Source organism: Bremia lactucae, linkage group LG5, assembly GCF_004359215.1.
Source record: "Bremia lactucae strain SF5 linkage group LG5, whole genome shotgun sequence".
NCBI classification, from domain to species: domain Eukaryota; phylum Oomycota; class Peronosporomycetes; order Peronosporales; family Peronosporaceae; genus Bremia; species Bremia lactucae.
The window spans coordinates 857309-883233 of NC_090614.1; the positions used below are offsets into that span (position 1 = coordinate 857309).

The window sequence follows — 25925 nt, forward strand, 5'->3', positions numbered from 1 at the left end:
CCCAGGAGCCTGGCCAGGGCTTGTTCACCAAGTCCCTGCGCCATTAGCCCTGCCACCTCCCGATGATGCTCGGAGAGGTGGGGAAAATGAGCCTAATCAATGTTGAGGCTCATCCTCACGTACGCACGCAGAGATGCGGGTCGTGGGAAGGATTTCAAGTGCTACCAATTGTAGGCGGGCACGTCGTAATGCGGCCACGCTCTACTTAGACACACACCCTAGCACAGCGAGGAAGCGGTTTGACCTGCTTCTCTTGCGTGCAGTGAGATAGTTGTAATAGGCGCGTAAGCGACCCAACACACTAAGTACTCCGGTTAAGTGTCGTCACGGGAGCGGTAATCCGTCTCCTCGTGCGCACTTACCAAGTAGGTAGTAATTTTCAGACTGATTTATATTTAATAGAATTAAATATAAATACCTATTTTTACCAATTAAAATGATATCTCTATAGATATCATTTAATATGTATTGCGAGCGTATCTTTCTAGATACCTCGCGTAACTGATGACGCTAGCCGTCATCATGGATGACGCTGGGCGTCATCCCTCCTAATGTGAATGCACCCATGTGCATCACATCCACAAGGGTTGGTCACAAATGTGCACCACACCCGAGTGCTGGGTCTAATTACTATTATCTAGTAATTGACCATCCCCTTAAGTCACCAAATGTACTTAACGGGGACTGTGTAACATTAGGGCAACTTTAGCCCGTTACAGTAGATGTGCACCACTACATTGCGAGCGTATTATTTTTGAATACCTCTATATGCATCCACCCAAGTGGCTGGTCTATGTACTTCACAAGGCAAAAAATAATTTAAATTTTTTTAATTCTCAATCTAGTCACTCTATCTCGCCTATCTGCAACATGGTTTCACTTGACTGGGACAATTTAAACGCATTAAAAAGGTTTAGTTTTCTAATTAAAAAAGCAAAATCTGATAAAAAAAATTAGCCCGTTTATTCCTTTCGAAAGGACGTAAAATGATCGTAGAAGAAGAATGGTCTAAAGAGCAGGAGGCTAATCGCAAGCCCGGCCAGAAGCACCCGACACCGTCTCCAGGATTCGCAGACCGCGTCTTTTACGAAAGTTTACTGCAACAGCGGCCAGAGAGTCGAATGGCACAGAAGTGGTGCCTTGAGTATGGCGTGCTTGAGTGGAAGGAGGCCGAGAAGTTGTGCAAAAAGCTGGGCGTCAGCGCTGTACGTGCGAATAAATGGCGTATAATATGAGTAATTTAAGCAGATGTATGCTGATATTGTTTTTTAAAAGAACGTGGACCTACCCGTTCAGCCGCCGAAATTAAAGAAACTCAAGAAGAGCGCGTCTTCTGCCATTTGTCGGGCGCTTGACGAGTCTGAGGCTGCAGAGAAGATGGAGATCACAAGCAGTGGTTTTGAGGGCGTCGGATTAGGAGCTCTATAGAGGCAGCGGATTGAGTTATGATGTGGTAATACGAGCTCTAGCAGGTGGTTGGAGCGGAAGAACTGTTACTAAGCGTTGGAATTGCTGGAAATGTTGTAAAGAGGGGTCGTCGTCCTTGCTTCTATTAAAAATGCTACCAGGAGTTTATCCGAGGATACTAGGTAAAAATGCCTTGAAAGAAAGCATTGTGAGGCATATTTAAATCTCTCTCATAAGTGCTATATAAATAGATTGATTTTTTTAAATGAAACGGAAATTATGACTTGCTAATCTTGCTGTTACATTGCTCGAGATATATATATTCACTACAATTCGGATAAAGCACTTTATCTCTGCAATGTAATTAGATTGAAATCGAGGGTTATCGAGTCTGATATCCACAAACTCAGACATAAAAGCGTCACATCTTCGTTGTGGTCAAGCAAACTCGAAGAATTTTCTCAGTCAAGAGTGTCCGACCAACGCTACTCGCGATCATGCAGACCTCGATAAGTCAAGCTATCGCCGTAGGACAAAAGGTGGTGACGTATCTCAGTATTTCTTGTGTCACCATCATTATCAAGATGCGGCTAAATTCAACAAGCAACATGGATAAAAAGGCTATGTTCTCTTAAATAACAAAAATGGCCAGCAAATTGCGCCAGCGAACGACAATCGCGAGCAAAAATCGCCATCGCGTTGGGCAATGAAAACTTGCTTGACTTTTTGACGTTAGTGTTTGTCTTGCGGCAGCGGTTTTCGTTCAAAACGGACGTAGATTTCGTTGCCCTGCCTTTCTATCTGAATCGAATTGAGTGCGGTGGCTTTCCTTCTGCCCGTATCGTCTCAATTGTTTCATGGCGCGTTCGGTACATATAACGAATTTATTTAATTTGACAAAAGGGTCTTCAACCCATGCAATACATTTCTATTGAGAGACATGTATGCGCCGGCACCAAAACTAGTAACTTAAAAAGATGGAGATTTGTCTCGTCGACTTAAAAAGCCACATACGTGCGGTTACAGGTCTGACGACTCTTGTTTCAGCTATTAATAAAACCGAAACCACGGAATGTTTTAAAAAGATCGTCATTTGAATCGACCATCAAATTCGACGACAAAACTTTCTTTAAAAATAGCAAGTACATTTGGCAAGCAAATTAACGTTTTTCTTCGTAGCCAAGCGTGAGGAAAAGCCTCTTGTTACCCGAAATATTGCGTAAAGCGACTTGTAAGCAGTCGACGCGATTCGTACAACGGGCTATTGGCAGTGCAAAGCGGCTTTAATCTATCGCAGACCCCTTAAAGAAGCACAAGTGGGACTCTCATTGATCGAGTTACTAGGCTGGTCGTTCCAGTACTCAAGTGTGTGACGACATGGTAGCCGCCCGTTGCGCAAAAGTTCCTTCGAAAAACGCGAGCGAGGACAAAACCGTCAAAGCGTCGCGTGTATTGCTCAGTTACGGTCAGCATGCACGACAAACCAGGTCTGCAGTGCTGGAAAGACGCACACGAGTCGCTGCAGTTACCGCTTTCCGCCATGCTGGCCAAGTCAAGCGTCACACTTCCTCCACACGGACTTTCGTTTGCACGACACCACCATTTTTTTTCACCTCTCTATAACATTATGGCCAAGTAGCCCGCAAAGTCACTTTTCAAACTTGCCGTGGCAGATCACTGCGAGCTCTGTGACACCTTTGGTGTTTCAGTGATTAAAACTCTTATCAACCAACGCTTAAGTCTTCTACCTGCAGTCATGGACCGCCCTGTAGTGCCTACTAAGGACAATACTTGTGCGCCAGCATTACCTGCGGTGTCCGTCTTGCCTTACCACAAGAGCTTCCGTGCAGCGTCATATGCTTCATACGTCGTGCGCGTTCACACAAGACATGGCATCAAGACTTTATCGTTTGACATACTAGCCAAGCTGTTTACATTCACTGCTAAAAGAGCCGCACAGGACCTTGGAATCAGTAGCCGGACACTAATTCGCGTCTGTCGTTCACTGGGGATTCGTCGGTGGCCATATCTTGGATTCCGAAGCGAAAAGAATGTCGACCGTATCCGCCAAGAAGCTATCGAGAACTTACAACGCAAACTCGAGAAAGAAGGCGAATCGCTTCTCCCAGCCGTTCTACAACCCGACGCGTCTTCTCTACGTGGAGCAAGTGCCAAGCGTTTGTTGCAAATGAAGGTAGAGACGCCTGGTATGCGCATGCGTTCATATTGTACAAATCCGACGCTCGCTGACGTCAATACAACAATATTCAACGACAATAAACGCATGCAGGAGAGCAAAACTACCGCCGACGCGTCCCAACACCCACCATTTGCGGCTCCGTGCTCTCCAGCAACACCGCTCTTATCCCCACCCTCCACAGCTTTCAACTTTAAACTCGATCTTCAGCGTGTAAGTCCAAATAAGGAGGCAAGCATCAATTTTTCAATGAAACATCCATCCTTACGAACTAAGACATGGACAGCTCCAAGACTTTCAACATACATTACGTGCATTCCAACATCATCACACATTCCTTCGCTTGACGTACTTGTTGATGCCTCCATTCTTACTGGCTTTAAAAACGACACATTATCGGCACCGACCACACGGGACCAGCCACAGAAATTTACCACTCACCCTCGTATCATGTCGATGCACGACATTTTGACATCAAGTCACTGAACATATAAAATACTTCCTGTAGTCCTCGTAGTGTTTCTAGTCTACTCAAAACGAAAGTAAAACAAAAACATCAATAACACACCACCCCCGCAGCATGTTCTTGTCCACATTTGCCATGTTAAGAATACGCCCGACTTCCTCCTCCTGTGCCAGGTGGACACTGATAATCCTGTGGCAACATGTAGTTCTGAAGCGCGCTAAAACAGTATTGCGCTTTGCCAATATTCTTCCGTGCGTTTTCACGACGAACACCATAGGTTCGTAAAAGATCTGTAAAAGCGTCCATATCATCCGCGAGAAGGCCATGCGCGTGCACAAGTAACTTGGCCTCTTCAAGGGTTATTGACATGGACGTTCGATCTTTGGCTGATTTGCACATTGTCACTCGACCGCCACCGACACAACGAGCAATGGAAGACGATAAGCTCAAGATGGACATTCGTTTCGATCGACCGGAAAGCTGAATGCTGACCTTAAGAGCCACGAGTGACGTTTGAATCCGATCAAGGTCATCTGCATCATAGATTGGAGTTAAAGCCACGTCACGGACCTGCTTCTTCGTAACCCACTCCGCAAAGCTTTTGACATATGCCTCGAGCTTTCCCATGTTTTCTGCATTTATATCTTTTTGCAAAGAAGCTTTGCCAACAGTGTTAGCAACCGTCTGCATTTCATTGAGTCCCTGTGAAAAGATCACAGGAATCACTCGAATCGGCTTCTGGAACAGAAACTTTGCGCGCATCCTCTGCTCTGGGGTTAATAGCGATAAGTAAATAGCTCCAGACACAGCGTCTTGTCCTGGAACTCGGTGCATACTACGGTCAGGAAACTCGCTCGCTCGACGAGTGATGATTGGAAGTTCAATCACAAAACCCGAAGATCCTGACGTAATGGAAACACGAAAAGTAGCAGCACGCGGTGATTTCACAGGTCGTAGTTTTATTTGAACACGTCCAAGCTCCTTTACAGCTGCCTCGGTATCCCCAAGCATGCCCAACTCATTGCCATACGTTGACAACAAGCTCTCTACAGAGAATAAAAAGCCAACTCTTGTGAGCATTTCTAAATATTCAATACCGCTGGCTTTTAAAGGATGAGGTCGATTGTCGTGCGTGTGCACGTACAGCGTTTGCTGAAAGCACGTGACCAGAGCGCTCATCGCCTGGCAAAATGCTACCTCCAGTCGTCGCTCAATGTGCCATTTAAGCTCATTGTACTTTCGCTCCAAAGCATCCATTGTTAAATCCGAGCTAGCTTGTGCGGCTTTGACCAAACGTGCCTGAAGTTTCTCCAATTCTTCTCGCATCTGCCGCACCCCACCGCTTCTAAATCCATACACGTGCGCCGTGAACGCACCAACCGTTGTTGTGCCGTACATTCTGTGCTTGTAAAATGGAGGACGGCCTTCAGCATTCGTATCAATCGCTCTTAATGGTTTCTTCGTTTCGACTCCATTTGGCCACAAGGAGCCAACAGTACTTGGAAATGTGACGTCTAAATTCTCATGATCTAACTCGCTAACGACTGTGTTCGCAACAACGTCCGATGCAGTACAAGCGTCAACATTATCATCAAGCCCATAAATGCTTTGAAATTCATCTTCAGTAATTCCCATCGCAACAATAGTTTCTGCAAGTTTTCGCTGCTCCGAAGGAATACCGATATTCTGGCCCGCTGCACTCTTACTCACAATCGTCTCTGCGGAATCAAAGGAAATCATTCGCCGACGTAATGCCTCAACAGGCTCTACTGGAGATTCGTCGGATGGCGAGCTTGGAATCACTTCTTTCTCGTCATTAATATCATCGTCCATGAATAGCACGGAATCCAGATCAGTCGGCTGTCCCAGTATGCTAGAATCTCGAGATTGTTGCGAGGGTGACAATACGTGGGTCCCGACAAATGAATTTACAAGCCGGGCATATCGAACAGCGCTTGTTGGATCTCCGTATTGAACATCGTTTTCAGAGGTTGGCGCTGCGTTGCCTACAGTCATTAATTGCTGATGAAGATTTAAAGCCAAGAAACGCAGGTCGGCATCGGCTTTCATTGTGCTAGGCTTGAATGTGAGTCCTGCATGTTGAGTGGCACCGTACCGCAAAATGGAATCTTCGACCTCCGAGATGTATTGCTCCATTGTTTTTACAAGATCCAAACGCCACTTCCGCTTCTTTCGTTCAACAGCATCATCTTGGATATGGATAATCATTTCCGAAAGCATTCCAATGCTTGCAACTGGTCGATTACGGTTCTCTAGTGAAAGCGATGGGCTTGTCTCGGAAGCGGCCAGCATCAATTCCTCAGAGCCTTCCAACGACTGATAAGTATGACTAGTACCATCTTCTTGCACTGGACTAAATGGCTTCCCCGATGGCACTGGTTGATTAGAATTACACAATTGACTAGACAAAGTCGGATCCAAACTTTTGTCGCCTTCCTCAAAGGCAATTTCTCGCTTTAATTGATTAAGCTTCATGAGCAAATCAGATAGAATCAATTGAAGCAGTTGATACGGGACTTCCCAAGTGTACACACTTTCGATTAATTCTTCTTCAACCAAAATTTTACCCTGCGTCCGTTGGGAAGTGGAAGCGAGGCTAATTATTTGCAAGGCTATCTCGGAATACGTCGAGTCATCCTGCACGGCGCCGTCCTCTGCGTCTGTGCTTTCAGTTCCAACATACATAAAAGACCGAGTAATACGCTCCAAACCATCACTAGACATTCCAGCATGCAAGCCTTTCACCTCTGCTTCACATCGGATGACAATTTCACCAGAAGATCGCGTCCGTGATAAGGGAGAATACAACGAAAAAATGGCTGCCTGTCCGATAGCTGGAGCTGAACCATCCATGAAGGACGAGAGCGGAACATGTGGGTCACCAACTAACCACTGGCTATTCAAATCGTCAAGTGAGTTTGGATTCCGAACCGAGTACACTGATACGCGGAGAAGATCGTGCACTCGCATATCGACTGGGAGCATCATATGAAAACACGGGTCTTTGGAAAACGAGATTTCTGTTTGACCAATCTTGGCCAAAACTTTGCCAGTTTCGGCTTCTACCAAATGAAGCACAACAAACGATGATGACTTGATCGACGACTTTGATGGCAATGTCAAATTAAAGCACTGGAACGATAACCACGCGCGGCGTGGCGACGAATCCGAACGCGCATGTCTGCGTGAATCGTTTTGGTGAGAATCATCGGCAAAAGTCACTTGCTGACTGAATCTGTCGTATTCATGAATTCCTGCTTGCGAATCTGCACTGCTTGTCGAATCAATCCTCGAATAACGGTCAAAAGGCTGCTGTTCTTCACTAATTCCACCCAAATGCTGTCGCATCACATGCTCCAGTCGTCGTCGTGCCCGAGCCAATACGCTATCGCCAAGTCCTAAGGACAGCGGACTCGGTCGACGACCAGATGCTAGATATCCACTTTGAACAGCGGGTCGTGCATTTGGCAACGCTATTACCTGATTTGCTGCTTCCTTCACGTCATCGAAATCGTTCTTGGTCTTGTCTAGCGGAAATGTGTCACTATTGAGCAAAGGCGTCGTTTCCGATGTCACACGTCCATTGGAAAAGCTCAGACTCCGTCTTGAAGGAAACTCCAGCGTTGGCTCTACTTCCCACATAAGTACGAGAAACAACACGCACGGGACAATCTCGGGAATAGCATAACCTACAATAACGCATACATCGGGACTGTGGATGTCGCCACATCCTTGGTGCGAAAATGGCCGCTGGACGTAAATAATCGTCCGCAAGAGGAACAATACAGAGCACACACCCATGACGACCGTCGTGAATCTCAGCGCCCTCGTGAGTTTCATCTCCACGTGTTCATCCAAGCGTCGTCGAAAGACAAAGCCTGATGGTTTTAACAATCGCTCGACACGGTTTCGCATCTTGCACGTTGAGTAGACAAGCCCTAGAGAGTTGATAAGACTGCCAGCGGCGATTAAGAGCACGGGCAAGACACCAGTCCAGAGCGTTGATTGATCAATTCTGGTCATAGTGTACTTGGCTTGCGCGACTCGGACCTCATGTAGCACTGAAAGTCCCAAGATCGTGGCGTAAAAGAGTCCGTTAGCTACTAGAAACCCAATCCAGATACGTCTCGAGCGCGTGGAAATTTTTGGATTTGCAATGTCAATCCACAGCACTGTTTGGAATAGAACAAGGCTGAAGAATAAGCAGAGTGATGCACGATTCAGGAGATTACGAGCAACGCTCTGATCGACAAAGGAAGCTGCCCGCGTCAAGGCAAACAGCACCATGAGTCGCTGAAACGTGCTGCGCTGGCTGCGGTAAAACGTCGATTCTTGTGACAGCGCACGACAGGCAGCAACGAGGGCGAGTGTTAAATAAAGCGTCACACAGAGCAGCTCGAGCGCCGGGGAAGCTCGAGGTAGAAACACAAGGCCATCGTCAACTTGAGATGGCGTCGGTGCGGACTCCATCGAGTGCGGATTTGACGTGATAGATTTCAAGAAATTATATTCTTAAGAAATTTGAAGAGGCAATTCGAAATGAACAGGAATGCGATTTTTTACCCCACCTTTGATTATTTTCACCTGGTACCACACTACCTTCGCAGATTCAGTTCGACATGCACTCATGCATTGTAAAGGGGCAAAACCGCACTTACATGGAGGAAGCGTGTTATACAAGTTACTTTTGATTTTACTTGAGCTTGTCAGATCCGGGTAACCGCTTCCGTGGCGACACCCTTCGAAGGTACAAGTTCATTAAATGAGGTCGCTTAGGCGCCCACCAGCTACCTCAGTGCACGTGAGAGAAGACGGTCAAATCGCTTTCTCGCTGTGCTTGAAGGTGTGTGCTTGTAGTGCGAGGTCGCTTTAGAAGCGCCCGCCTACAAGAATCATTTCGCCTTACATTACTCTTGTACGCATGATTAATTTACCTTCACGTGCGCACATGTTATCTAGAAAGTAGTTTTAAACTGATTTATGATTAAAAGAATTAAATACAAATCTTTTTAACCAATGAGTCGATGCCATCTCTGTAGATGTGCATCCCTAGGTGGCGATGTATTGTTCCGAATACCTCTGCTAGCGGGTGACTCAAGATGTAGGCGGGCGCTTCTATAGCAGCCCTAGTACATCCACACGCTTGTGGACGCTCCAAGACGTTCATCAGATGGCCATCTGGTGAACAAGTGGCAGCATCTTTACGAATCGATGCTGCCAGCTGATTCTTGGCTCACACATTTGAGCCAAGGTAACCCTACGATGACATCAAAATTTTCATCCAAATCCAGTAAGAAAATAGAAATTTTCACATAAAAAAAAATTACTTCCTTTTATGATCCTTCAGGTGGCAGTGATACGATGAACTCATCATCCTACAACGTCGGACCCGCGACTCTTCCCTTTTTTGCCATTCTGTCCATAAGTAAGTTCTGTACTCCTTCGTACTGGGCGTGGGGCACTACACTCATGAGCGTAGTGATCTAACGTTTGACAGCAATTGCATCTCTGCAATCACTTATTGTTCAAAATGCGAGGTCTCTCGGTTTCATCGTAAAAGAGGTCCATAGGTTCTTGACCTCCAAGCTCTTGTCGTCTCGGAGGACGATACAATGACGAACTAGCTTGAGTCTGTCTGAAACTAAAGTCCTCCTGTTCCGCAACGGATATTGTTTCATTAAGCGTATCCATTTCCAAGCGGAACAGGTGGGTCTTTACGGGACGATCCGAAAGACCTTGCATGAACACCGTAATCAACATGTATTCGTGGACTGGTTTGTTTATGATACAACTCGCTAAGAGTCGTATATGCTGGGCATAAGCCTGCACATCACGCTTGCCTTGATTGAGTTTCAGAAGCTCTGATCGAGCTCTGAACTCAGCCCTAGGCGGTTCAAACGTCTGTTTGAGCCGGGCTTTCGATGCCTCTAGCGACTCGAAGACATATGGGCTGCGCAACTTAAGGCCTAGTGCCCAAGTTTTGGCGCGACCTGCCAAATTTGATTGAGCAACTACGACTTGCATTTGCTCGTCGACTATGTGATGGCATCGTTTAATTCGACGTACCACCGTAAATGGGTGTCCTCTTCGACTTCCCTAGAGTATGCACCTAGGAAGAGTGTTTTAAATTGATGTGTTCATCGTAAGGGTTGCGCTTTATGCATATATGTATATAGGGGAAATATATACAAGAGAGCAATAGATCTTATTGTGAGAATACAACGGAGAAATAGTGTGTGGAACAATCATGCGCTGTAGCTCAGTCGGGTAAGGCATGGCAGTGCTATCCCATAGGTCACCCGTTTTTTTTAATTCTGCGCTGTGTTTAAGAGTATCTTCTCAGCCTCTAGAGATAGGGCTCTTTATCTTTGTGGCATATAGAGTTTCTAATTCAAAGAGGAAAACGAAACACAAATGGTGAAGCTCTTATATGCCTTAGTCGGAGAGAGAAGCATACATCCTATGAATATCGACAGAAAGAAGTTAGCGCGGGACTTAGAGAAGGCTTTAAAAGCTAAGACTCCAGAAGAGATAAAAAAACAGTGCTGCCAAACTCAAGCTGTACGTGGCGAAAAAGGGGGACATGACCATTCAAACGTCGCATTAAACGCGAGTGAAGGGTCCTTTAGCGGCTGCTGGGTATGGACAGTGGCGCATCTGCACATATGCGCAGGGATCGAGAAGCTTTTGTGGATGAAGGAGTGCGTCAGGCACGCAGTATATCAAGCGCGAAGAGCGATGTAAAGCTTAAGATCATCGGCCATGGAATCGCGAAACTACAAGTCTTGACCGGGCATGCGTAGATCGATGCTCGCCTCGAAAACACTCTCCATGTTGAAGGTCTGTCAAAAATATTGTTCTCATTAACTGCTGCATCAGCGCGAGGAATGACAATCGAGATCACGCGCAACGAGTGCGTCTTGCAGCGAAGCGGAACATTAGTTGCAACTGGAAGGATACAGGGCTTCCTGATGTAGCTCAACGTTAAGGTTGATGCGGAGTGCCACGTAGCCGCGTACGAGAGCAAGCTATGGCACAGAAGACTGGGTCACGCATCTTATGGGATGGTAAACGCTATGATCAAGGACGAAAGGATCAAGGCGCGGAAATGAAGACCGACGTCTTATGTGACGTATGCGCGACATCCAAGCGAGTGCACAAGTCATTCAAGGCATGTGAGGAAGACAAGGGACTCAGGGGTATTGCACGTTTTGACGGTATCGTGTGCTCTGATCTGCGTGAACCAATCACTCCAGCTTCAAGATCCGGCTTCAAGTACATTGGAAGCGTCATCATGATGAAGAGCTGGTACGTGACAATTAAGCCGTTGCGAAAGAAGAGTGAAGTCGTGAGTGCGTTAACAAGATTTTATTAGGAGATCAAATTAGCATATGGGGCTAAGATTTAGGCCATTCGAAGTGACAACGGTGGCGAGCACGAAACACGGAAATGAATAGCTGCTGCAAGGAAAAGTTTACCAAGCAAGAGTTTATAGTTCCATTAATCCAGGTGAACAGAGCGGCAAGGCAGAGCAGATAAACCGAACTCTGGTAGAGATTACGCGCTGCATCCATAAGAACAGGGGTCTTGACAAGTCTTACTGTTGCGAAGCATTAATGACAGCGGCAGACAGTCGGAACGTGGTTCCGAACTCGTCGAAAAAGAAGTCAAGCCCGTACGAGATGTTGTTTAATCGAAAGCCGCGCATCGATCATATCCGCGTGTTTCTTGTTCGCGATGCTACTCGTACGTAACGAAGGAGAAACGAAAGAAGCTGGACAATTCGGGTGTGATGTGATATTTTCTTGCTATGCAAAGGATAACAAGGCGTACCGAATACCTAACACGGATTATGGCTAAGCCATAGTTTTTAAGAAACGTGATATTTGCTGAGGATCAAGCGCAATCCAAGTGGAATAATTGAAAAGTTCAAGGCACGATTAGTTGCGAAATGAATTACGCAGCGACCTGGGACGACTTCGTCGAGACTTTTGCGCCAGTGGGACGCAAAGAGTCGATCAATCCGGTGTTAACGTTGAAGCAGCTGAAGAATTGGAGGCATAAGATGTCGAAGTTGATACCGCATTCCTGTGTGAAGAAGTTGATGAGGAGATCTTCGCTGACCGATCCGACGGTTTTGATGATGAACAAAATCCGATAAGGAGGTGTTTGCTACAGAAAGTGCTGTATGGAACCAATTAAACGGCGCGGCAGTGGAACAGCAAACTAATTCAGAATCTGGAGGACTAATGATTCAAAAGCACTTCAGCATATCCGTGTGTGTTTATTCGAATGTCAAGCGACGAATACAGCATCATCGTTATTTACGTGGACGACCTAATGCTGTTTGGTAAAACTAAGGAGCACATCACGGACATTAATAGTGCGCTGAAGCAAGAGTTCAGCAACAAGGAGCTTAACGGCAGCGTTAACAAAGGAGAGTTCATTGAATTTGCGGTGCGAACTGGCCAGACGACTTAAACACCGGCCTTCAACCACAGGATATGTCTTTTACCTGAACGGCGGAACGATCTCACGGAACTCCCAGTGCCACCCGACCGTTGCGGCATCTAGCACAGAAACTAAGTACATGAGTTTGTACAGCGCAACTCAAGAGGCATTCGGACTTCGAAATTTGATAATTGACATGATGTACAAGAAGGATACGGCGACGACGATTTTTGAAGACAATCAAGAATGTATTGCGCTGTTTAAGAATCTTGTCTACCATTCACGCACGAAGCACATCGGTATCAAGTTTCATTTCTTGCGTGAGGAGGGGCAAGTGAGGTAATTGCGCTGGAGTACAAGTCGACGAAAGAAATGATCGCGAACGGGTTGACCAAGGATCTTCCGAGGGACAAGCACAGCAAGTTTACCATGAGAATCAGCATGGCAGAATAAGGGCACAAGCTTAGAATACACATCTAGGGAGAGTGTCGGAAATAAATGTGTTCATCGAAAGTGCTGCGCTTTATGCATATGCTATATAGGGGAAATATAAACATAAGAGCAAGGAATCTTTTGGTAAGAATACTACGGGGAAATAGTGTGTGGAATATCATGCGCTGTAGCTCAGTCGGGTAAGACATGGCAGTGCTATCACGAAGGCCAGTGGTTCGATACCCAGCAACGACAAAAGGAAAATCATTTGGGAGCTTTCGCTTGAATTTACTAGCGCAGGCCTGCCAGACTGTGACGTCCTGCCAGACTGTGACGTCCTGCCAGACTGCGACATCCTGCTAGACCGTGACATCCTACCAGACTGTGACGTCCTGCCAGACTGTGTCATCCTGCCAGACTGTGACGTCCCCCATTTTATGGTGGCCCACATATGTGGGATAGGTGGCGCAACGAACGATAGGAAAAAGTCAACGGTACGATCGAGATAAATACAACTCACTTTCCGGTTTGCAATCTCGACCTAAAGGCCATCTTTAAGCTTCATACTCTCTTTAACCTCAAATGTCTTACATTGACAATAAGAGGGCGAGCCTTAGGCTCTGGATCGAGTACAGAATGTACCAGAGCAAATAAATAAAGAAGACAAATTATCATCCCTTTTATTTTTGACTTAAATAGTTCCAATATCAACAAATTAACGTTTGCGCACCGCACAATCCTGTCTTGTAGCGATTAGCGAGGTTGATTCAACCTTAAATCAATAAATTAATAAGACGAATGTCTTATTGCGTCATATTACCAAATTTGGTAAAAGTCAACGGTAGGATCGAGATAAACTTATAATACTACTCACTTTCAGGTTTGCAACGGTAGGATCGAGATAAACTTATAATACTACTCACTTTCAGGTTTGCAATCCCGACCTTAAGGCCATCTTAAAGTTCATACCAACATAATTCGACATGTCGAATTTAAAAATGTAAATTCGTTCTTAAAGAGGGGGATGGTGTAACGGGCTAGAGTTGCCCTAATGTTACACAGTCCCCATTAAGTACATTTGGTACTTAAGGGGATGGTCAATTACTAAATAATAGTAATTAGACCCAACACTCGGGTGTGGTGCACATTTGTGACCAACCCTTGTGGATGTGATGCACATGGGTGCATTCACATTAGGAGGGATGACGCCCAGCGTCATCCATGATGACGGCTAGCGTCATCAGTTACGCGAGGTATCTATAAAGATACGCTCGCAATACATATTAAATGATATCTATAGAGATATCATTTTAATTGGTAAAAATAGGTATTTGTATTTAATTCTATTAAATATAAATCAGTCTGAAATTTACTACCTACTTGGTAAGTGCGCACGAGGAGACGGATTACCGCTCCCGTGACGTCACTTCACCAGAGTTCTTAGTGTGTTGGGTGAGGTCGCTTGCGCGCCCACCACAACTACCTCACTGCACGCAAGAGAAGCAGGTGCAAACCGCTTCCTCGCTGTGCTAGGGTGTGTGCTAAGTAGAGCGTGGCCGCATTACGACGTGCCCGCCTACACAATGTCTTATTGCGTCAAAATTATCAAATTTGGTAAAACTGGAACTACTAAGTCAAATAATAAAAATATAATTATTTGTCTTTGCTTATGTCTTTTTATGGAGCATAATACTATTATAACTCTTTTAGGAAATAGTACTTCTGTACCGGTACTCAATTTGCTCCACCTTAAAATTAAGCAGCAAGCTCCTGTCAAAGAGTTAACGCTTCGGAGAACGCGTCGAATACAAGATAATCGCAGTATCGTGAGCGTCACAAACAGAAGCATTCGTATAGAATATACGTCAAAGCAAACAGTATTGATTAAAAAGAAAACAAAATGCAAATAGAATTCCGGACTAGATTCTTCGATTGCCAATCTCGATGAAAATGACCAGCTTTTTTTCGCAGTGCTTCGTGCTGCCATCATCCATGCACTGCACTTTCTGCGATTCTTGATTCTCCATCCCAACTATTTCCTTTAGCGTCGACCCATACGAAACGTGATAAATATCCATTGTTGGCAAATTGTGTTCTCGCAAAAATGTTGCATATGTGTCTTTCTTCGTAAAATAATGTTTCCGCAATGATCTCGTCACTATGAAATGCACTTTGGAATCGGCGGGTACATGCAACAGTATCTCTTTTATTGTCTCGAGAGACAGAGGCCTCTTATGGTCCTTGCATTCAACAGAAATCAGCCCGGAATCAATACGAAAGTCGATCGTATCACCGTTAGCAGTTCGGACGAGATTGTCGAACTGCATTGATTCGTCATGAAGCAGCCAAGCTGGCCATTCCACGTTTGGAGGAGACAAAAATGGAACGACCCAATTCTCGCGTATCTCAAAACCTAGAGGTAATTCAATCTTCTCATCTTGTGAACTGACGCCCAACTCGACCAAAAGCCGACCCAAAAAAGTCGTCAGTGCCACTCCGCCGAGTCCGTCAACATGACTCGCCATCACGACAGCTGCTGACACCAATGCTTCGAGACGCTGCCCATCGTTCATTGGCTCGTTAGAATCATGTAAATACATTGTTGAAGTCGACATTGACAACAGGACCTCACGCAAGGGACTGTAAAACGGACGGTATGATTTACCGCCGGTTAGAGTCAAGTGTAGTAGCACGTCATTAGCCGGGTGAGGAAACACATTACGACATTCCCAGGTACGTTTGTCTTGAGCCTCGTCTTTGGCTTTGTCGGCTTCAATTTCACCTTCGACTTTATATAGATGGCCGGTTCCATTCAGCATCAGCCCAAATGTCTTCTGTTCATCTAAGCACGCATAATGACCATCAATCAAATTTGCTTTGCCGTCTTCAGCACGATAACTTGAGCACAGCAACAAGCACAGTTGACCAATTTTGAAATCTAGAGGTCGTCCTCCCTTCATCATGGCAAATATTCGTGCCGAATGCCCAACCAGTGCATTTAAGTAATTTACTGTATTGCTGCCGACACTCCACGGCTTTTTCCGCATGTACTCGAGAGCAATCTCAGTAAAGAGCGGTCGACTATTAGCGATAATGTTTTGTATAACGGTTGGCAACATTCCAATGTCACAGCCGATTACAGTACGCGGGAAAAGTGGATGGACTGTGCACCACAAATAATCCGAATCGGTTCTTGATCCAGAGGAAACCAAGGCCGAAGTACGTGCCGTACCACTCGTGGAGCTGGCTATCACAACAAGTCCAAACGATCGAAATACGTTTAGCATGAGACGAAGTCGACGCTTATGATCGTAAGCCTCTTGAGTAGTTGGCGCGGGCATTCTACTTTGATGATCGCTTGATGCGGTATCTCGATCAATATCACGTGGAAATTCATCTAGAAAAAAAATGAAGGGCTTTTTTCCACTCGTAGCACGATCTTCGAGTGCCTTTTCGACATCATTGCGAGTCTTGATCGCACTATCAACTTCTTTTTTTCCGAGCAATGCCGCATGAATAAATCCATAAAGATATAGAAAGTCTGTACGTTGCAATGATACAATGCCGCCCGTACCGTCTCCTCGGTTTTTTGTCATTTTAAAGTCTGTATTAAGGCAAGTACCGAACGTATCGGAACGTGTTACATACGCTTTACAGATTTCTTGTTGTACACTATCACCTATCTTCGCACACCAAATGTAAAAAACATCAAATCTTCCAGTGGCGTCCAAGTTGAATGCCATTTGCGTCTTTCCCGTCCCAGACGAGTTTTCCAATACGACAAATGGTGTGACCTTAAAATTGCCCTCGAGAATAGTGCGGATTGTTTTCGAAAGTGACTCGACTTCTTCTGTCCTCGCAAGTGTCTTAGCGACAGCCTCATACCTTTCCACAGTTTCGACCGCTGAATCGTTTGTCAAAATGTTGAAAAATGTTTGTGGGACGGATTGTAAAGGACGAATTGGAACTACTACCAGTACGTGAATTTGCTTTAGCTGCGGCGCGGGCAATTGTTTTTCGTCTAGACAATCCTGAATAGGCCAAGATGTCTTGATTGGCTTACAACTAATCATAATTTCGATGTCATCATCAACATTTCCTTCTATGAGTTGCAGTGCACTCGGCTCGCTGTCCGACAGCCACGCGTCCCCCCTCCTTGCCAAGTACAGCTTGAGTTGGGCAGAACTGCACTTAATTTTGTTTGAAGTATTTTTTTTTATAGCGTATTGTAAGTCCCCCACTAACTTGTTTCCGTCGATGTCTACACTGAATACGGTTCCCTCTCCGACTAAGGCACATAAGAGCTTCACCATTTCTGTTTCGTCTTTCTCTGTTGAGTTGGGACGCAGAATGAAAAATGAAATTAATGATTAAAGCTTCAATTCAAAATTTCCGTAGAACATTCCACTACTTTCAGTTAAACATGAGACGCGGTGCAACAGTTGAATCTTATCACTCCCCATCAATCTATTTTACTTTTGGGTAAATACCCTGTGTAACGCGGTGTGCTGTTACATAAAATATTATTTCCTTATAGAGAAATGATATATTTATTTCTTAAGAGAAAATAAGAAAAGAAGTACAAATTAGTATATATTGATTGGTTAATCTAATTTTAAAATTCACCCCGCTAATCGTTACAGGACACGATTGTGCGATGTGCAAGTAAAAACCAAACTTAGTTATAAATATAATAATTTATGTAGTAGATGAAAGATCGTTACTGAGGACTAAATATATTAGTAATGTTTTAGTTTCTCTTTATTCTAAGCATTAGACTACACCTTATTGCTAAGTTATCGTAGCTTCGTAAAAAACTTCCTCTGCTATCAATAGAGTCCTCCGTTACACCTGGTAGCACTTCGTAGTCTTTTCATCGGCGGTGCGCGAGTAGGCGTCGAACTTATTATTAATTAATAATATAAAGCCAGTTGTATATCGAAGATCATTACGTAGAAAACTCAATAAATTGAAAAGTTTTACTCTTCATCTTTATAAACCTTAAGTCTAGACCTTTCAGCTGAAATATAACACCTTCCTCAGTACCTTTGGGTACTTGCAGTTTCGAGGTTCCACTCCTTTACTGTAATCAGCGACGGTTACCTAGTACTATTGTTAGTACTAGCAAAAGATGCTGTTCACAGTGTAGCTTATTTCTGTTACGGGGGCGCTACTGACTTTTACTGCTTCAGTACAATTCGACTTCGCACTGCTTCAGTACGAGTGGTGCCTCACGTCACTTCACGTACACTAGTGCGTGCAGAGGAAGAATCTCTGTAAAACACTTACTTTAAAGAGATTTAATTTAAATCGTATTTGATACACTCAAGTTCTTCTGTTTCTATCTTTTTAATACTAACTTAATTGTAAACTAGTACAAAATATGTAATTAAGTCTTATCTGTCTCTTTCTTTGCGCGCGTCTAGCGCCGACTGGACCGCGGAGAAAGTAGATTTAACGGTCTATATCTGCCAATATATAAGCTTTTAGAATATTACCATATAAATTATATTTTCCAAGTGTTATCTCCCTTTTAAATAATGTATTAATTAACAACCTTTAAGTGTTAATTTCATGAAGCGATACACCCCGTTACATCACCCCTCCCACAAACGACAACAATCACTCTGACTGTCATTGGATAAAGTGGTCACTATAGACCACTTCAGTAAAAAAATGATTCTGATTGGTCAGAACCATCGATTTTAAATTCTATCGCATAGTTAACCAGTCCATGCGGTATGCGAATAGTGCAACGCCTTCGGCTGTGGTTCATGCAGCCGCGGGCGACGCATTATTGTCTCTTGCAGCAGACGTTCCGTCTACTGTAGTTTCATCTTCTCCCGCGACTCGAAATGTTGCGGGTACACGTGGTGATGCACCACGTGAATGCGACTCTTCTTTGGCTCTTTGACGAATGCAAGTCGGACGAAATGGCCGACTGGGGAGAACAGAACAGTCACCTGATAGATATCAGGCAGCTGACTATGAACCTTCGAATGAGGGGGCTCGATTTGATAAACGTCCTATTAGTGTTCGCTATCGTATGTTTGGTTCCGCGATGAGGATGATGGCTCATTGCCAGCACTGCTCTCGTGCGGTCACCACCACATAATTCTGTGCGTGATGATGACAACGATGGCGTAAGCCGTCGTAAGCTGGGTACGCCTGCTTCAGTGGGTACCACTCAGGGGAGCGTAGGCAATAAAATGTTTCGTCTTGCCCCTTAGAAGAAGCCGTGGCTTTTGCCCGAACGCCTAGTCAATAGCTTGTCTGGAGAGACTACTGCTCACAATATTTATCCCTTATTTATTGCGACAAAGCTACATGGCCTTGATCCCAGCGCGAAAAACTTTCGCGCTGAGGAAGGTTTTTATCTCGATGCTTTTTTAAGCATCTATGGCATAGTGGCAACACCAAGCGAGATAAGCTCTTGCTAATGCAAGCCTGGAGCGCGTTTTTTCGCTATGTCAGAGACATTGGACGCAAGGCCTGTTTCAAAAACTTTACGCGATTCGCGTTAAGTTTGGGAAACAAACTCCAACCGGTGCAACGTATAAACTGCATGGGCTGTCCCGTGAGCCAGGACTTCCATGCCTCACGTGGGGTGATCCCTGTCCGTGTTGTGTTGACTACACGAAGCAAGTAAAAGGATGTCAATTTCATTTCTTCGCCCTTGAGAGGGCTCGCATCTCTATCGAGATGCGCGATGCGCTTGATGTTTTGCCATCGATTTACAGGCGCCAGGGGCGCGTGTTTTCCAATGGGCCTTCTGAACCATCGGATAAGTCTCGTCATACTGACGGACGAGGCCCTCAACGTCAGCAACCAGCTGGGAACAAGGCCCCCAGCTGTCATGCGAAGGTGGATAACCACGCCAGCGAACAAGATAACTCGTTCGCTGCACCTTCACATCGCGGTGGTTTTGAATACGTTTCACAAGGAAACGTTGACCACCGTGGAAACCCACCGATGGTTGTGGCGGGGTAGGGAATATTAGATCCGACCCATGTGTCGGATCTACAGTCGATGATCGACAAACTCGATCACTTCCTTCATGAATTGGAGGAGGGACTTGATCACGAGCGCGGTAAATGTCACTTCTTGGAGCATACGGTGCAGGCTCAACATATCGACCGGTTGGAAAACTGTTCGAAGAGTGCGTACTCCATATTAGAGTACGAACGGAAATAACACGCTCTTTATAGTGAGCTGTCGTCTGCTCATCGCGGTTTCGAGGACCTTCGGATCCGACAAGAGAATCTCCAGATTCAACTTGAGAATCTCCAGATTTAACATGAGAATCTGGTTCGTGACCCCAAATATCTTTTAGGAATTCTTGATTATGGTGGTTAGATTTGTCCTCGGAAGAAACCGCGTTCTAATGGTATGGGCGGAGCCGACCAACGTAATAGGTAGGACGCGTTCGCATCCTACGTGGCGATTCTATTGTGTACGCATTGCCTCTGCGATGCCGTACACGGAAAGGCTTATTGAACTTGGGTAGTATTTTTCTTCTACCCACATAAGTGACTACACGTTTAGGTAAGTTTACTGTAGAGAGTAGGACTAAGTCATTATTTTTTAAATGAATGGACATTTGCTCTTCCATGTTTGTCTGCATTACGTTTCTGTCGGTCGACTGCGTTAGCAATGGAATCCTGAACGCAACGGATTATTGATTCTCGAGCTAGCAGAAATTCTTCTGCCGACTCATTTGTTTTGTCTTTTTTAATGCGCTTTGTGCACTGTCATGAGATCATTCTCGTCTTCGATGTCGATTGCTTCGACAGCGACATCATTCGTGTAGTTGGTAACTTCGACGCGTAATGAGCATGAGCCAGAAATGGTTTTGCTCGTGCGAGTCCACCCCCCTTAAACAAAATAATCCCTCTCATTGGGTAGGTATCCGCGGATAGCTCAAGCCATTCACGAAAAACGGTGTATTCGTTGTACACGCATGCACCGAATTGTAGGTGGCGAATTCGAGCATCTGTAAAAACTCGCTTCGATTTGGATACGATTGGACGTAACCTCGAAGTATCTATTCGAGGACGCGGGTGACGCGTTCCATCTGACCAACTGTCTCCGATGATCAAAAGTTGACACAGTCAGTCGTGTTTGATAGATTTGAGCACGGGTTGCCAAAGCACCGCCGTGAACCGTGGATCTCTATCGGAGACCAGTTTAAGGGGTAAACCGTGGAGTCTAAATACCGTGTCGATAAAGACACGGGCACAGCCCGGAGCCGTGATTGACTCTAGTACTGCAACAAGATGTACCATCTTGCTGAATGTGTCTAAAAAACAAGGATGCCATTGTTTTTGTGATCGTCTTCGCGAAATCCGAAGACGAAGTCCATAGATACGGACTGCCAACACTCAGTCGGAGGTGGTAGGGGTTGAAGAGGTGCACGGGATGAAGGGCTAGGCTTCATCCGTTGACATACCTCGCAAGCACGAATGTGCTTGCGCACAAACTGATACTGGCAGGGCCACTAAAATTCGCGACTTACTATGATAATAAGTTTTCTCGCGTCCACGATGCTCACTTGGTGGTGCGTCGTAATACTCATACATAATGCGCAAGCGTAAACCATTGTGAGTTGGGACGACGACACGTGGAGTGTCGCTGGCAACGGCTGTGTAGTACAGCAACCCGTTGCGTGTTGTGTTGTTCGAAATAATTGTAAGAAATCTTTTAAAAAATCTTGTCGATTTGATGACGATCGATATATAGCTGGCAAATTTTTAAAAAACTTAACGGGTGAATTCATCCGATGATCCATTAAACGCAGAAGGTCCTTATCTTCTGCATAGGCTTTCTTAATTTCATTTAACAAGGTTGATGACGGAACACTTGAAATGAGCGTTGCAACAGTGGGATTGTTCTCACTGTTAAAATGCGCAGCCGTCTCGAAATCGGGTCTGTGTGATAATGCATCAGCGACGACATTAAGTCGTCCTGCTTTATATTCCACAGATAAATGATACTATGCAAAAAAGGATAGTCACCTCGCCATTCTTTGCGAGAGGTGTGGGCTGCTTACGGCCTTGCGTAATGACGCATGGTCCGTATATACGATGAACGGTCTATCTCCATAAAGATTGATCCTAAATTTAGCCAGTGCATATTTCGTGGCAAGGCGTTCCTTGTCATGTACTGAGTAATTGCGTTTTTCTGGTTTCAGCTGACGCGATTGGAAACAGACGACGCGCTCCGCGCCGTCCGTATCGTATTGCATTAACGCACAGCCGATTGCGAAATTGCTGGCGTCACAGACCACATGAAATAGTCCGTCTTGATCTGCACTCGCCAAGATGCGTGATTGCATCAACCTTTCCTTGATGTTCTGAAAGGAGCGCTGACAATCAGCGTTCCATTACCATTTCTCGTCTTTTTCAAGAGTCGAGAGAGATGAACTTTTATCTCGGCAAAAATTCGTGAACACCACTAGCCCACGGAATTTTCTATGTCCCTTGACATCGACTGGAACTGGCCAGTCGATAATTACCTTGATCTTTTTGGGATCAGGGTGCACGTCGTGTTTTCCGACGTTGGACCCAAGAAGTGGTTTCTCGCTTGCAGCGAATATACACTTCTTGAGATTTGCGTACAACTTATGCTTTCGCACAAGTGTAACAAACTGACGAACGTAAGTTTTAAAAACTTCCACGTCCGACTTTCCGTTCATTGCCCGGCTATGAGCGAATACATCGTCAAAAAATCCCGATGCAAATTCTCGCACCGGTTTCAAGAGATTCGTTACCAATTTGTTGAATGTTAGAGGGGCGTTACTCAGCCCCTGTGGCATTACAAAGCCTTCATGGCATTAGTACTAATTATCCCCAAAGCATTCACTGGGAGTGTTCATTGCTGTGTACGGGATGTCACGTTTTCGCATAAGAACCTGAAACAATCCATCCATCGGATTCAAACACGAAATATGGTTCTCTTATACATACCATCTATCATTACGTCTTTTCTAGGTATCGGCGTTTAAGTAGGTACCGTTGCAGCATTCAGTTAATTGAATGCATGACATATCCGCCACACTCCTGTGGTCTTTCACACACAGAAGGCCGGAGAGCTATGTCCGGAGGTTGACCACTTACATGGCCCGCTTATGATCGATCAATACAAAAATATCGATCGTAAGTATTTGTTCACGAGGCAGTGGGCCACTGCTTCATGACACAGTACGTCGAGCCTAGTTTGAGCTCGATCTCATGTCGAGTCCCTTTATCTTTAGGCAACCTCGCATTGTCGAGAAGGATTTTTAAGTTAAGTAATGTTTAGTGGAAAAGAATGCAAATCGTCGTGCGCAGGCTGTAATTTGACTTTCTTGTATAGAAGGTATCAATCGAAGCAGTGTATTTTGATGCGTTTTAAATAAATGCATCTCGAGGCCGCCTCGTAGGTAGGGTTCTTTTGCCGAGTTATAGAACGATATCTTCTAAAGAAATTGGTTGTTTGGTCACGTGAGGGGGCTTCGTAAGGCCTTCGTAAGGCCTTCGTAGGCTCACCTGTATAACTTGCCATCGCCACGTTAATCGCATGGTAGCTTTAGAGAAAGGTTGTGAATGAAAAAAAATGCTCAGTGGAAATGAATGAAAATCGTCGTGCGCAGGCTGTAATTTGACTTTCTTGTATAGCACCTATCAATCGAAGCGGTGTAATTTTTGCATTTTCTAATACAAGAAAGTCAAATTATAGCCTACGCGCGACGATTTTTGTTCTTTTTCACGAAACAAGTTTTTCATTTTCAAACCTTTCTCGACAATTACCACGCGTTTAACGTGCCAACTTAGCATTCGAAACGTATTTTGTAACCACCATGATGATGGCAAGTTATACAGGAGAGCCTCTGAAGGCGGTCCGAAGATGTGCGAAAATTGATCTCCCCATGTGACCAAACTGCCAAAATATTATGGAAGATATTGTCCTATAACTAAAAAAAAGACCAGATCTGCGAGACGGCTCGAGATGCATTTTTTAGAGCGCATCAAAAATGACACCGCTTCAATTGATACCTTCTATGCAAAAAAGTCAAATTACAGCCTGCGCACGACGATTTTCATTCTTTTCCACTCAACATTTTGCTGTCTAAATTTAGGTCACTACGCTCATGAGTGCAGTGGACCACGTCCAGTAGCGAGAAATACTTAACGTACTTATGGACCTAATGCCAGAAAGGGAAAGGGTCACGGGTCCGACGTTGTTGCGATATCGCAACAAGCAGACGGACCGTAAAAAAACGGTCGGGGTCAGTAGGGACGCAACGCCGTATTGATCCAGCAACCTTAAATGAATCTGCAAATCTCTTGGCGAAAGTTGCTCCAGGCACACAGTCAATATGTGTCTTTGCACCTGGCGATAAGGTATCCCTCATCACCTTGAAATTAAAAGTGACAAATGGTTTGTCACTTAAACCCCTAGTGGACTGTGGAGTGTCGAATAAATTTATTCGTCGCCAGTCGGTAGAGGGTCGTAGGCTCAAATATGTTGAGCGCGACATCCCTCCAACGAGGATGACGGTGCGTCTAGCGACAGGCGCATCGATACCATGATGAAACGCTTATTGAATTCTCACTACGCGACAAGAGATCACAGTATGATGATGATTTCATCATACTGGATTTGGATGACGAATTTGAAGTCATCTCAGGTTTACCTTGGCTTAGAAAATATGAGCCAAGAATAAGATGGCAGCATCGATCCGTAAAGATGCCTGTCACTTGTTCATCAGATGCTCATCTTATGAACGTTTGGAGCGTCAACAAGCGTGTGGATGTACTACGAGTGAGTCGATGGTCTCACTTTTGGTACGGTCGTTAGTGTGACAGCATAAGATCACAGTGTGATGACTTATCACACTGTGTAGTCGGCTTTCAGCGGCTGTGCGAATGCACAGGCAGCGCCAATGTCCACCAATCGAATAAGTCGAGTGGATAGAGACATGAATGTTCGCCTAGCAGGCGGCATTCAAGGTTGATACCGGTTGCCCAACATGGGCAACACGATGATCCTAGGACGAAAGAGAGTCTACGTAGAGGACCCGAATGTGATAGCGCGATCATTGTCGGAAGACGTTGATGATATAAGTCCTCACGTACTTAAGGAGAAATCTCCCCAAATAGTTAACGCTGAAGTGCTAGATTTCAGCATCTCGAGGGATAATTCCTCAATTACCTGTGAAAAAGGCTCAAGAAGATACCGAGACATTGAATTCTTGGTTAGTGACGGATTAAGAGTAGGCGCTTCTACTCTTTATCTGTATGCGCCTCCGATATTAACATCGGAGATTACTCAATTGCCAACCCTAAAACCCAAGCGGTTTTTGAGAGGTCTGCATAGTGACAGAATCAAGCAGATCGATGTACTCGTCACAGATGACGAATACGTAACCGATATCTAGTCAGCAGCAATTTTTGCAGAGAACAAACGGGTTCTCAGCAGCTCAACGATGGACGAAAGTGTCCTCGATGTGAAGACTCGGATTGATAGATATACTACTCAATCCTGGGAGTCACTAAAGACAAATTTTTTCTACAAAGATTTAATTGAATTCAGGGATGTACCTGAAGCAGTTCCATGCGAGTTGCCTTAGAATAAAGGCACTCGACATGAGATCGACATCAAATCGGGCTCAAAGTACTGTGTCATGAAGCAGTGGTCGCTGCATCGTGAACATGTACTTGCGATCGATAAATTCTTTATCGATCGACGTTCGTCAGGTTCTTACACTTATGCTAAAACAAAAGTTTTAAGCGGTAATTGCCTTGATCTTTTCGGCTTGGACGATGACTTACGGGTCAGTACTTGACCCCAGTTCGAGCTTGGCCGATGAGCTAAAGGTCAGTACTTAAACTCACGACTCCAGCGAAAGACACGGTGACACCTCGCAAGAGCCGCTTGGGCCGCATAAACGTCGTTTAAAGATGAAAGTGA

The 25925-nt window shown here is 45.0% G+C and overlaps 5 protein-coding genes across 5 annotated transcripts; 3 read left to right on the forward strand and 2 right to left on the reverse strand.

The window, feature by feature from the left end:
- Positions 1–799: 799 nt before the first annotated feature.
- Positions 800–1698, forward strand: CCR75_007512 (uncharacterized protein). The gene is made up of 2 exons (XM_067965571.1): positions 800–1205; positions 1276–1698. Exons 1-2 carry the CDS (start codon positions 987–989, stop codon positions 1426–1428), a joined length of 372 nt encoding a protein of 123 aa, XP_067821214.1. The 5' UTR covers positions 800–986; the 3' UTR covers positions 1429–1698.
- A 1465-nt stretch (positions 1699–3163) lies between these two features.
- CCR75_007513 (uncharacterized protein) lies at positions 3164–4090 on the forward strand (the record flags this gene model as incomplete). The annotated part of the gene is made up of 1 exon (XM_067965572.1): positions 3164–4090. One exon carries the CDS (start codon positions 3164–3166, stop codon positions 4088–4090), a length of 927 nt encoding a protein of 308 aa, XP_067821215.1.
- Positions 4091–4208: 118 nt separating this feature from the next.
- CCR75_007514 (uncharacterized protein) lies at positions 4209–8561 on the reverse strand (the record flags this gene model as incomplete). Its single annotated transcript, XM_067965573.1, has 1 exon — positions 4209–8561. The coding sequence occupies one exon, from the start codon at positions 8559–8561 to the stop codon at positions 4209–4211; it is 4353 nt and encodes a 1450-aa protein (XP_067821216.1).
- A 1944-nt stretch (positions 8562–10505) lies between these two features.
- CCR75_007515 (uncharacterized protein) lies at positions 10506–10835 on the forward strand (the record flags this gene model as incomplete). Its single annotated transcript, XM_067965574.1, has 1 exon — positions 10506–10835. The coding sequence occupies one exon, from the start codon at positions 10506–10508 to the stop codon at positions 10833–10835; it is 330 nt and encodes a 109-aa protein (XP_067821217.1).
- A 4058-nt stretch (positions 10836–14893) lies between these two features.
- On the reverse strand, positions 14894–17287 carry CCR75_007516 (uncharacterized protein; the record flags this gene model as incomplete). The annotated part of the gene is made up of 1 exon (XM_067965575.1): positions 14894–17287. The coding sequence occupies one exon, from the start codon at positions 17285–17287 to the stop codon at positions 14894–14896; it is 2394 nt and encodes a 797-aa protein (XP_067821218.1).
- Positions 17288–25925: the final 8638 nt, after the last annotated feature.